The 13,052-nt window shown below is 39.7% G+C and overlaps 1 protein-coding gene across 4 annotated transcripts in view; it reads left to right on the forward strand.

The window, feature by feature from the left end:
- The window catches only part of LOC310766740 (uncharacterized protein C8orf34 homolog), an 85,366-nt gene that overhangs the window by 53,101 nt on the left and 19,213 nt on the right, over positions 1–13,052 (forward strand). For all 4 annotated transcript variants that reach the window (XM_083623331.1, XM_083623332.1, XM_083623334.1 and 1 more), the window contains exons 9-10: positions 2,869–2,954; positions 6,184–6,257. In XM_083623331.1, the coding sequence (XP_083479457.1) occupies positions 2,869–2,954; positions 6,184–6,257 (160 nt within the window). The remainder of the gene's footprint in view (positions 1–2,868; positions 2,955–6,183; positions 6,258–13,052) is intronic.

The following is a 13,052-nucleotide window of genomic DNA, read 5'->3' on the forward strand; positions in this document are numbered from 1 at the left end:
GCCTACCTATTGTTGTCTGTGTTCTGGTAATTTCTGGGTTAGATTTTTGCAATGCATAATATGTGGGTCTACCTTTGAAGAAGCCTTAGAAGAAGCAGATGGTATAGCACTCATCAGTCTGATTGCTGATGAGGAAAATGGAGGAAGGAGTAAGAAGAGGAGCAATATGCAACTCTTTAAGAGACATGTGCCCAGATATAATTACAGTAGAGCATGGGAACTAGCCATAGGCTTCACTGAAAAGGGGTTTTTGAGAAAGAATAAAGCAGGAGAGGTGAAATCTCTTATCCTGAGAAGGTAGTTCCAAGCATACAGTACAGCAAGTGTGGGAGCTAGAAGCAGGTGCTTAGAGCTGGAATAATGAAGATCACAGGCAGGGAAATATCAGGTTATAAGTGTGGGTGTATCAGGTGGATGCAAGGCTATGAATGGTTTTGAAGGTAAGGGCAAGGAGCTTGTGTTGGATTTAGGAAGCCAGCGTAGGGATTTATGGTGGAACATCACACTGGGGTTTAAAATGCTCATTTCCCACTAGTTCCAGGCTTGCATGGTGGAGCAAAGAGGGTCCAGCAGCAAATTATTTTAGCAGCTGAGTCCTGGATAGGTGTGAAGAGACTAGGGGCAGGGGAGAAATTCTCTTCACCTGGCATTTAAAGGCAAACCTGTCCAATTCACACTTTCCAAAGCAATACAAGAACTAAAACACTGCTAGCTTTTGAAATTCACACTTCTCTGAATTTTGCAATACAGTTCTCCAGCCAAGTAATGCATACAAAAATGAAAATAATGTGGTAAATCTTCATGAATTTGTCTAATCTTCTTTTAAAGCCACCCAACTTGGTTGCTTTACTGAGAGAAAGCAACTCAGAGAAACCTTAACTGACAGCCTTGCCCTTCCCTAGAAGAAGCCAAAGTGAGACAGTCTAGTCCAGAGAACAGAAATTTGCAGAGAGGAGACAAAGATAAAGCCAAGGCTCTGTGCATGTTCAGGAGAATAATAACATTGCCTGTGGATAAAGAAAGTGTACAAGGGGATCAGGCTTAGGAGGAAAGATAGGAAGTTCAGTCTTGGACATCCAAGGGTGTGGCAGTGCCAGTTGTGGCATGAATTGAGGAAACAAAAACTCACATCTGGGGAAGAGGAGACTGGAAGAAGGTGACTGTGGCCCTCAGCAGCTGCCAAACCCATGTTTCTGGGTGTCACCGGGCCTGATTTTAGTTAGTATCTGCACCCACCCAGTGTAGATATGTGTCTTCTATGTCCTCTTTTCCATTATATGTGTATGGGGGGGGGGGGTAACAAGGTGTATTTGTCTTTGATCAATCTTTCTTATTCTATATTACTGAAATTCCTGCCAAGTAATTTGGCACTGTAGAGAGAAGCCCACCTATGAGGTTGGATATTTCCGGCGTTCCTGAAATACATCATACATTTTTTTAAAGGCTATGAATTTCATTTGTAATTAACAGCTATATTTATAGAAAGCACAACTTTTTTAAAAAAGGGAAAAGAACAGATGCCAAGAATATATGAATATATATATATAGAGAGAGAGAGAGAGAGAGAGAGAAAGCAAAACAAGAAGAAGCTGCAGGCTTGCTATTGCTCAGCTAACTTCAATAATTACTGAGTCTTAGAAAACACTGTGATTGTGAATAAAGCTTTTCAAAATTGTGGATAAGAAATCTTTTCAACTTAAGTTCTCTTTCCTGTGTGGTCTAAATGTGTGATATTTTAGTACTTTGCAAATCAGAAGCTCATCCAGTCCAACTCTCAGTCCTTTAACCCAATCTTCCATGAATCTGCATCCATACACCAAGTGTTTGCTACCGAAAACTTAGCTTGGAACATCCCAGCCAGTAAGCCATGAGGAATTGGGGAATGTTAGTTTAGTCTCAGAAATGGTTTAGCAAAATCATTGTGAGTGAACAAATACGTTAACCAACCCATTGTACCAGACTTGATCAGTGCAGCAGTCATGAAGATGGAAATGAACAAAGCTTAGTCAGCGCTTACCTTGGAGAGGTTAAAGAGAACCTTTATCTGCAATGCTTGCCCAGAACTTGAATCAGCTCCAGGTAGGAGACACAGGAGACTAACAGTGGTTGGTATTCTGGGGCCAGCTTTGGTAAGAGGCAGAGCCTCTCGCCCAGCTCCCAAACAAAGCTGTCATCCCACTCTGACCCCTGGTGGGCTGTGAATGGAGCTTAGTCACACCAGCCATTTCCATAGCAGCTGTTGATGGAGCAGCTTTGATAAGTTATCACTTGTCAAAAACAAAACAAAAACAAAACAAAAAACCCTCCCAAAGTCCTTAGAAAGAAATTGCTAGCTATGTATTTTTGATAGGAATATTAATAATTAATGTTTTAACACATATACTTCGTACAACTAATGTTTTCAATGAATTACATGGTAAGGTATAGACTCAATGGTGGCTTTTGAGAGGTTTTACTGTGTGGCTACTAGCTTCCACCACAGAGCACCTGTGTGAGAGGAGGACGACCCAGAGCCCTTACTAGAGGTATGGAGAGTGCTGCCCAAGCTGCATGCAGGTCCAGTTCGTACCTCAGATCCTTGGATGAAGGGTGGTATATAAATTTAATAAATAAAATAATAGTATCCACTGCAGATACAAGCCAAAGTATCAACAGTCCATGTTGGGCACCAGTAGCAGCTGCATACCTGTAAGGCACTAAATTATCATCCAGCAGCCTCCAGCTCAGGGTCTTTCAACACTTTTGTAAGGGCATCAGCCTCCTACTGGTGCTTAGCAGTGCAAGCTGGCAGCTGTCCAATTGTCTTGTGCATTAATCAGTGGGATGTTCCATATAACTTCAAAATTGTTTCCATTTCAATCATCCTAGACTGCAAGGAGATAACTTGGCAGAAAGAACAGAGGATGTATCTGTTGCGTCTCAGACTCTTGAGCAAGAAGTGCCACAGTCTGTCGGTAAGTTCTTGAAAGAGCTATGCTACCTCGCATGGAATAATCTGAACGACTCAATACATACTGATAAAAACACATTCGAGAATATCTGCTGGGAAACTTTTTAAGACCAGTTTTGGTGGGAGGTAAATTCCTTTTTCAGTTACCAAATTACAGTAATGTGTGGAAAGAAATTTAGCTCATCAGACCCTGTTCCTTACTATTTAAGTTTGTTTTCTTTGCTCTCACTACTCTTCACACTCCACTCCCTGTTGAGATTAGACTTAACACTGTGTGGAAAACGCTGATGCAACTCTGCTTTTTGAAGACAACAGCACAATGCTGAGGCTTTGCAGAATTAAAGTGCTTATCTCTGCTGTTTGGATAATGATGTATAACTTAGTTAGCAGGCACAATGTGATTACACTCAAAATACCTCTCCTGTGGCAGTTTGTTCTTTATGAATTCGCTAAAAATTCAGAACTGGGAAGTGCAGAAGCTCAGTAGGAGCAGACCATCTGCTTTGCATGCAAAAGTTCCAGCTTCAGTCTCTAGCCTCTCCAGGTAGGATTGGAAAAGAACCCTATCTGAAATCCTGATAGCTGCTGATCTGATTCAGTGTAAGGAATATTCCTATAGAGCTCACAACTAAATGAGTGTTATGGGGGATGAGAGTTTCATGAAGTTTAGAATATCTAAACTGGTATTCTGGGGGCTTGTGGGGGAATTGCTGGCCTGGGCAAAGGCAAGGCGGGACCCTGGGCAGCTCCCAGTGAACCCTGCTGACTAAGGTTTGGAAGACTAGGCCTGCCTATTTCCAGTTTCAACTGGAGCTGTTCAGATACGTCTCCTTTTGGGCAGAGATGACTTGACCACAGTACTCCATCCTCTGGAAATCCCAGATTGGATTGTTGCAATGAGCTGTACATGGAGCTGCCCATAACTCATAAGCTGTGGAATTCTCTTCCCACAAAGGTGCGACTCACTAAGCAGCTTTTAGTTAAGACTGAGGATACATCTCTTTACCATGAGATACGTGTTACCCTGACACTGAGACGTGTGTTTCCAGGATTCACAATATTCCTGTTACTTTAATTGTTTTAAATGTTCTTCATACTGAATTTTAAATTGTTGTAACCTGCCCTGGGACCTGCTGGTGAATGGCAGGGAATTATTATTATTATCAATAACAAAAACCATTATGGTGATGTTTCCTCAGCAAAGGGTCAGGGTCATCCGAAAACTTAAGAAGGCTCGTGAGGCTTTCCCTTCCAGTGCCTCCTCTCCCCTAGCAGAGCTGTCATGCAATCCTTAAAGAGCCTATAACTTATTCTGAGGTCACATTTTCCTAGATAGCTATGGAACAGGAGAAGTTATAGGGGAGTCTTTGGATGATGGGGAAACACTTCCTCAGGCCCAGATGGTATAGAAAGGGGTACAGAGTTAAGTGACTTTTTGGTACAGTGGTACCTCGGGTTACAGACGCTTTGGGTTACAGACGCTTCAGGTTACAGACTCCACTAACCCAGAAAGAGTACCTCGGGTTAAGAACTTTGCTTCAGGATGAAAACAGAAATTGTGCTCCGGCGGCGCGGCAGCAGCAGGAGGCCCCATTGGCTAAAGTGGTGCTTCAGGTTAAGAACAGTTTCAGGTTAAGAACGGACCTCTGGAACGAATTAAGTTCTTAACCCGAGGTACCACTGTACTCTAAATCAGAGTCCACCTTGGAGTAACACTGGACCAAGATATAATGGCCATGATACAGACTCTGTGTCAGGTAGTATGACTATTCAAGGTGTTGTTTCATCTTTCGTAATTTAACATTAAAATTAATGTTGCGTCCAATCAACAAATTTTGGGGTCCAGTATATTATTACCATGTGAACTATGACTTGCAATATATATCTACATAATCTATTATGCCAGTAGTTAATGCTAGTTATGCAAACATTTGTCGGTCCACGTGTTTAATGTAACACATAGCCAGTGGGTCAGTTTTTTAATTAAAATTATATGTAGATATATATAAATACTTGCATAATCATTAGTTCTGGATTCCATGGTTTCAGTCTGCTGTTGATAGATTGCTTCATCAGAACATAAGTCAGTACAACAGTATTTTCTGACAATAGCAATTATTTCTGGATTAACAGTGTTATCACTCCTGAGCAAAGCTATTTGCTCATCATGTGGCAAAACAAAGCAAACTGGCCCCAGTTAATAAGGCAATGCATGGATGGCAATATACAGGCTGTGTTAAAATAACTATGCGTGATACAGAAAAGTCTGTAAAATGACTTTCCCACAACGTTTTTTCGTTATGAATGAACACTGTGCGCACTGTGATGTGGTGGGATAAGTGTTTATCACATCCTTTAAAAAGTTTTGAAGCCCTAATGTCTTCCATATTGTAGTAAATCTTGCATTCACAATGCTGTTCTGTCGTCTGATATTTTATTGGAAATTTGCCACTTTTCCATGTTGAGCGATGAATGGTTGGTTCATGCAAGTTACAAATATACGCAAAGGTTAGCAAATGCAGATTTTGGGTCAACTGACACAAATCAATGGTATTTGCCCAAATATTCAGCAGCAGTGAGTGAGGGCAGCAGAGCTGCATTTTCCGGAGCGAGGATGATGCTACCAACAACTCAGAGCCCATCCCTTCTCTGTCTGGGTCAATGCATTGTGGCTATTGGGATGGCACTGCTGGTGCCTTGCTGCCACCTCCAATGCTACTGTAAATTGTTTCTTAGATGAGAAGTCAAGAAATCACTTACACAGCAAGAGGTTATTCAAAGAAGCTTTCATTATCAGAGGAGACTTCTTTGGCAACCCAGTTTTAACTAAGCCTAGATCAGCTGGTGCTGAGGTTTATTACAACAGGATACTCTTTATTTTGTGTACTCTTTCCTCCCCTCTCCTCGGCTGCAAAAGGGAGATCAGACCTTTCATTTCCAGTATTAAACAAACCAGAGTTCCTTGTGATATCAGCACTTGGAATCAATGTGGTTGGCTTAGCTTCAGTTGATTGAAGCAAGCCAGCTTCAAACCATAATGTACGATACTGGTCTTTTCACTAATCATAAACTAGCCTGAATTCAAACGTAATGGGGAGCTATGATTAGTTTAAACCCAGAAGCAGATGCTTCTGATCTCATCTCCACAACTGCAGTTTGTGGTCGGGGAGTGCACAATAATAAAAAATGTTGTTCGTTATTCTTTATTGGTTTGCCCCCATCTTTTAAAACAGCACCAGTGCCTGCAGCAGAAATTTCAATGGAAAGCAGTGATGAATTGGAGAATGTACTCCAAGCAGCAGAGCAGGTAAGAATAAGGATCCTATATATACTGTCTTCAGTTTTATGAACACAAATTCTGTAAATAAATACAAACAAACCCTCAGTTTTTCTAGATTAACTTGAATACATTTGGCATGAAACTGAAGGGAATACTGGAGGTTTGTGTATCACATTCCCTGAGCACTGGACCAGAATATAAATCACATTTAACCAATTGGTTGGTTCAAGTTTTCAGAGTCAATCAGAATATTCAGCATGTATAACTGTCAGTGTTTATGTATAAACATGTACTTCCAGTTTTGCAAGAGCTTAGGATTTTTAAAGTTAATTTTTAATATGTAATTTTAAAGATATATTGGCAGAATCAAGACAAAGGTAAGCACTTTAAAAACCTGTAATAGGAGGCATGTTAGGCATCTGCTTTGCAACTGAAATGAATCCACCTTAAAAATTCTGAACTGGCTGGATCATATGCTATATTTTTAATACTATATTGTGATGTAAGTATAGCTATGATAGTGTTCTCTGTCAAACTAAATCGTATAATCTATTTTTGTTGGCTTGTGCAAGAGTGTGCAGTGGCTTGTTCTCCACAAAAATAGGTACTGTTTTTCATAAGGTATTTTATTACAACCAAGAAAGCAAGTTTTAATGGCACATCTTGTACTCATTTCAGCCTCCCTTGATTTTCAGAAACTAAATCAAATAAATGTACTGACATTCATTTCTTAAAATGAGTTTATATAACAGCATAACCTCCTCACACTTGTTAACATCACGGAAAAGCTTAAGCGCTTGCGAACTTTTATCCATGAACGATGCAACTTCAGTCAAGGTTATTTTGCAATGCAGTGCAAAATTTGAGTCCAAAGCATATTGTTCCGCATCGGTTGAAAAGAAAATGGGGCATTTGTTGCTTGTGGAATATATACGATATGCCTCACTCCTGATTTTAATAAGCTGTGCTGAGAGCCATTTTGGATGAAGAGCAGGGTAAAAATGCTCTAATTAAATAAATAATCCTCATGGTTTTTTGTTCATAACTCTTAATTTACTTCTAACTCCTATTCTTCTGCCCAACTCACATTGTTACTTAAGTTTATGTTTTCAATTTTTCGTTACCAGACCAAAATAGATGAGATGCAGGAGAACTATGATCAGATTCCCACTGTTTTCGGTTCAACAAGCAGCCATGGGAGAATTCTCAAATTAAATGGGAGCAGCAAACAGAAACCCTTTCCCTGCCATATGTCATTTCCCTGATCTAAATCACCCACCCCATTACTATTAGTCACACTGTGGAAATCTCTGTATCTTCTGCTGTTGGGTGGCAATTCAGAGCAGAGAAATGACATAGGTAGAGAGATTATATTCTCTCTTCTTCTAGTGCTGCATCTCCAGTCTGGTTAAGGGATGCTCCTAGGCACATCTGAAATTAAATGTAAGTGTTGGGATATCCAATTTATGAAACTCCCATGATTTGTCCATTATTATTTCTTTTTCCGGATGGCACTGTTCCTTCCTTTATACAAACAAAGAGTTTTATCTTCATTGCCTTTTCCTTATTGGCACATAAATAGCTCATTGTCCTTATGTTTACCAGTTGTACTATTTTTTATGTTTTATTTGTAATTTGGTGCATGTGCTTTTGTTTTCTATATCTGCTTTTAGCTTAGGTGGCTAATGTATAAATAAGGAGGTTATCTGTGAAGTAACCTACTTTAAAACCTTCTCCAAAACATCAAACCAAGTCTTTTTTCCCCCAGCATCTTGGGATAAAATTTTTATGTTCTAGCCTTTCATATTTCTTCAGCCGCAGACATTCACATCTGGAAAGAACACACAGTCTCAGCCAAGTGCTGATTTCAGCAGTGCAATGATCCTGTAAATTCTGGAAGTCAAGAGTTGAAGGGGTCGTCCTGGGTTTTCAAATAGGCTAGTGGCATCTACAAGACAACATATAATGTGTTTTCCTGTCGTTAGAAAGCAATTCAATATCAATTTATCTCTTGATAGTTTTTCTTTTTCCTAAAGTTTCCGTTGTTTTGAATATCATGCCTGCTTGAAACTCAGCTGAGGAAAAATGAAGATTTAGGATGAGGGGAGATGAAAACCGGTTGCATTTTTTGTGGCTTTGGAGAGGGCAGAGAATGGGACAATCAGAGAAGTGGTGCTAATTGGAAATGTTGTGACTATTTGCAATGGGAAATAAAGAGCAAATATTACGTTTCACCAAAACAGACCATTTACCATACATCTTTTTAGATGATTCTACCATATAATTTGCCTTTGTGTCATGAGGATTTGTAAAGGAAGCTATGGTAAGTGTTCATTGGCTTTGCTGATGCCTCTAAGGTAACCCAAAAAAACTACTGACCTGAAGACTTCTTATTTAGATTCCTGGCCTTCGTTTCTTTACCAAATAGGGGGTGTATATGTAACTTTCTGTCTTAAATGTATATAACTCTATTAGTAAAAGGGCCACTCTTTATGAAAATCAGCACTGTATTTGAACCTTTGCTATCTTCAGCAATAACGTAAGATTTTCAATCTCAGAATTACCAGTTCTTAAAAACAAAAGCATTGCTTCTGTCTGTCTTAATACATGCAGCCATTTGTGTAGGTTTTCCCTGTCCGCATCAGCATGAATCATGGTTTGAGAAGGACTAGCTCAGTATGATTTTGGCGTAAAAATGTGCTGGCATGCTGCCTGCTATACAGAGCAGAAAGCTTGTAATTTCAATTACATGGCATTTCAAGTAGAATGGACCTTAATGTTGGACATAGGGATTAAAAATAGCTGTCAATATTGCAACAAAGCTCTGAGGATTATTATTTTTAGATTACATGAAAAAGGTTGACTCGTTTGCAACATGTGCCTGAAAAAAGCTCATGGAGCAAAAAGATTGAACAGTTGGTGAACTCTAGGAGGAAAATGAATGACGTGAATTACCCTGCATGCAGAGTATTTCATTAGTTGCTTGGAAAGTTATCAGTCTTCTTATATCCTCCTCAGGCAGGATTAATGAGAGAGACAGATTCACAGGAACACGGAAATGTTTAACCATGTTCTGAAGTCTGTGACAAATATTTCCATTTCATCTTGAGTAGATGAAGATTGTTCAACTGCTTTTTGTCCATTCTTTTTTTTGACACTGAATCATTTCATAAAGTTGAAACTGAAACTGGAAAAATGAAAAGTTCAGCCAAATTAATTTGTATGTAATTTTGACAGGAGCTGATTACTAAATAGCAATCTCCAGATTTTACTGGCGTCAGTATCACTGAAATACATTTCATCTTGGCTCCTTTTTTAGTTGCTTTCCTGAATTGTTATTTTCAGCCTGACATTGGTCATTGCAAGTTTCACATTAGCCTTGTGTGAGAAATGAAAAGCATGCTTATGCACCTCTGAAATGTCATCGGGAGAGAAGTTCTAAGGATAAAATCATCCCCAGAAAGTGCAGAATGTGTTATTTGTTCTCGTATAAGAGTTATAAAAAGCAGTATGCTGCAAAAACGTTGGAATACCTGTCCTCAAATGGTGCTGTTTTCACACGCTAGAACTCAGTATCTATGCAGTGACTTGTGGTACTTGATTTGGAACCATGTGTGCAACACCTAACAGATGGCTGTTGCTAATAGTTTTGATAGTCCTGCCCCCAAAGGATTAGTGCTGAATCTAGTTCCGTGTGTCTAGTCAGCCTTCTCAATTGTCCCAGCTGGCATTGCTAACCTTATGTTAGCAGGCTAGGCATGTGAATCTCATTCCTGCAGCAATAAACCATAGTTTATTGTTTCAGTGTGAGCTGGAGCAAGCAGACTAGCTCCTCCATAATCTCACAGGATTCTACTGTGTTAATGCCAGTCTGTTCACCATCAATAGTTTGCATTAGCTTTTATGTACAGTAGTTAAATTACATAAAATATACAGTGGTACCTTGGGTTACAGACGCTTCAGGTTACAGACTCCGCTAACTCAGAAATAGTACCTCGGGTTAAGAACTTTGCTTCAGGATGAGAACAGAAATCGTGCTCCAGTGGCACGGCGGCAGCGGGAGGCCCCATTAGCGAAAGTGGTGCTTCAGGTTAAGAACAGTTTCAGGTTAAGAACGGATCTCCGGAATGAATTAAGTTCTTAACCCGAGCTACCACTGTAACTACAGGGAAAATGAAGAAACAGAGTCTAGGCCCTTCCACGAATTTTCTGCAGCCTCCTGCTTTAGAACACCTCTGTTTCCAGAAAGCAGGTTAAGCCTTCAAGATTAACAATCACTCAGAAAAGATGAGTGCAACGTCACTATTTAAAAGAGTGACTAGCCCAGTGATCAGGTTTTTCCTTGGGATATAGTAACTGTTAAAAGAACCTAGTTGACTATTCTTGAACTAGAAGTTGCTTTCTGGTGTTAGAAGTACTGAGTGACAAAACCCCAGTTCTGGAAAACCAGGTGAAGCCAATGGGGCATGGATTAGTGGGAACACAATTTTGTAAGCCAGAACAACTCCATCAGATTCCCCAACTTGGCAGATCCAAGTTTATGTTATGGCCCCGGGGGAATAAGGACTAGCCAACTCAGCTATAGCTAGCATTTGTTACAATAAAGAGCCATTAAAATAAAAGGAAATGTATTGATTGAGGAACAACCTACTTCAGTGAACAAAGCCAGTTTCATTCAATTTGCTTTTGGGTATACTAAAACTGAAATCTCTTATGCTGTTTAATTGAGCACACCTTTGAAGAAACCCCATCGGTCATGCAAATTTTGGCCCCGAGATTTGTCATAGTTTTAATGTGTTTCAGTTTTGTATATTTCCTAAATGGAAGAGCAAAAAATCACTTGTGTCTGGTCAGATGCAATGCTGAAACTAGACACAAGTGATGGTTGATCTTGTTTCTTAATATGCTGATGTTCAGGCATGTTTCCTTTTTCCTACCCTCTTACAGTATTTTCCAAAAATGTAAAGAACCAGATAAGTAATGATTGAATTTGGGTCTTTTCTTTCTGTTAATGTTCATGCCAGGAAGAATTTATCTGTAGTAACTTGAGTAAAGACAAAAATAAATATAATGTAAGTGAAAAAATAATGAAGACATGGGGGGAAACTTTTAAACTGACATGTGGCTGACCTCAGCTGCTGGCAGATACATCTTAGATATATTGCTTGAGAACAGTTTTCCACTGCTGCGATAGCTGGGGCCTTGCCTCGGTTCAATCTTAGGTAAGAGTAGCCGAAATCCAGTTCCAAAAGTAACATGGACAAGAACGCTTTAATAATTTCCTTTGTCTGAAAATTGTCATGATTCAGCCAGTCACAGTTTTATTGTGTATAGCCAAAGGTCATTACAATGAAATAAAAATGCCAGTAATATCAAGGTCACAATTAAAAAAGAACTGCCAATGTGTACTTGATTTTAATATTAACTGTGTTTGACTAAGTCATTGCCTGAGATACAAAAACCACCCTAAAGTTGTAGGGCCATGCTGGTCTAATCCAAATATTAAGAAAGAAAGTGCCCTAGATTTATATATTGGAATTATTAACATTTTAAAACAAAATAAAAACACCACAGCAAACAGAATTTCTAAGTAAGTAGTATAAAATTCCACCACCACATCTTGGGGTATTTGGTTGATATGGTGCTACATATAGGTTGGTCTATATGTTGCTTCACTAACTAAAACAAATAATAGCAATAATATCAAAGAGAATTATAAACAAGTGAGAAAGGACGCTTTGAAAACACAATATAAACAAGGTCAGAAATGCCCAGGGCCTGAGCAGCTTGGCAGAGTTCACAGATGATGATGATGATGATGATAATAATAATAATTTATTATTTATACCCTGCCCATCTGGGCGGCTTCCAACAGGAGATTAAAAATACATTAAAACATTAAAAAACTTCCCTAAACAGGGCTGCCTTCAGATGTCTTCTAAACGTCAGATAGTTGTTTATTCCTTTGACATCTGGTGGGAGGGCGTTCCACAGGACAGGAGCCACTACCGAGAAGGCCCTCTGCCTGGTTTCCTGTAACTTGGCTTCTCACAGTAAGGGAACTGCCAGAAGGCGCTCAGCCAGTCCTGCTGCCCATCCATTTCCAAGTCCACAGGCTTATCTGGCAGCAGGAGCCAGAGCTGCAAAGCTTCCCAACATATTAAACTTCCCACGCATTTCCAGAATACCTGTTGTAGCATCACAGTATAATTAAAGCACACTTTAATTATATTTCCAAAATTCTGAGGTATATGGCAAGTACAAGACATTGTGGAAGAAGATGACCCTCAGGCTCCCTTCCATCTATACAATCCTGTGATTCTGAGTTTGCTTGTACACCCAGCTACGTTTTGTTTCTCTTGGTTCATCTGCCAATTGTTGGTTTTGGTGTCAGAGCCTCTGGAAAGCAGCAGGGCTGTAGTGTTCAATTGGAGCTATGGCCTTTAATTCAAGAAAATAAACGTGATGATCTTTGCACTAAGAAAAACCATGCATAATATGAGAAGAAGTGCCATTTTGACTCTGCCCTGTATCCTTGCCTTGTCAGGGAAGAATGCAATAACCACAACTGGCTACCCAAACAGAACTCATGTTTCTGTTCAATGTGCATTTATGGCAGCATGATCAAGAGTCATGCTTAATGCTTATATGGCAGCTGGGAAGTCTGTTGACATATTTGTTGTCTCCCCTACTGGGGAGGATTTGTGGATTAAGGGCACTAGGTAAAGCTCAGGTAGGAAGACTGTAGGGTTAATGCTTACATAGACATTATGGCTAGTAGCCATTGATGGTCTTGTCCGCCATTAAAGGTTTTGTTTTTTC

The sequence above is a fragment of the Podarcis filfolensis genome (genome assembly GCF_964270895.1).
Source record: "Podarcis filfolensis genome assembly, chromosome: 7".
NCBI classification, from domain to species: domain Eukaryota; kingdom Metazoa; phylum Chordata; class Lepidosauria; order Squamata; family Lacertidae; genus Podarcis; species Podarcis filfolensis.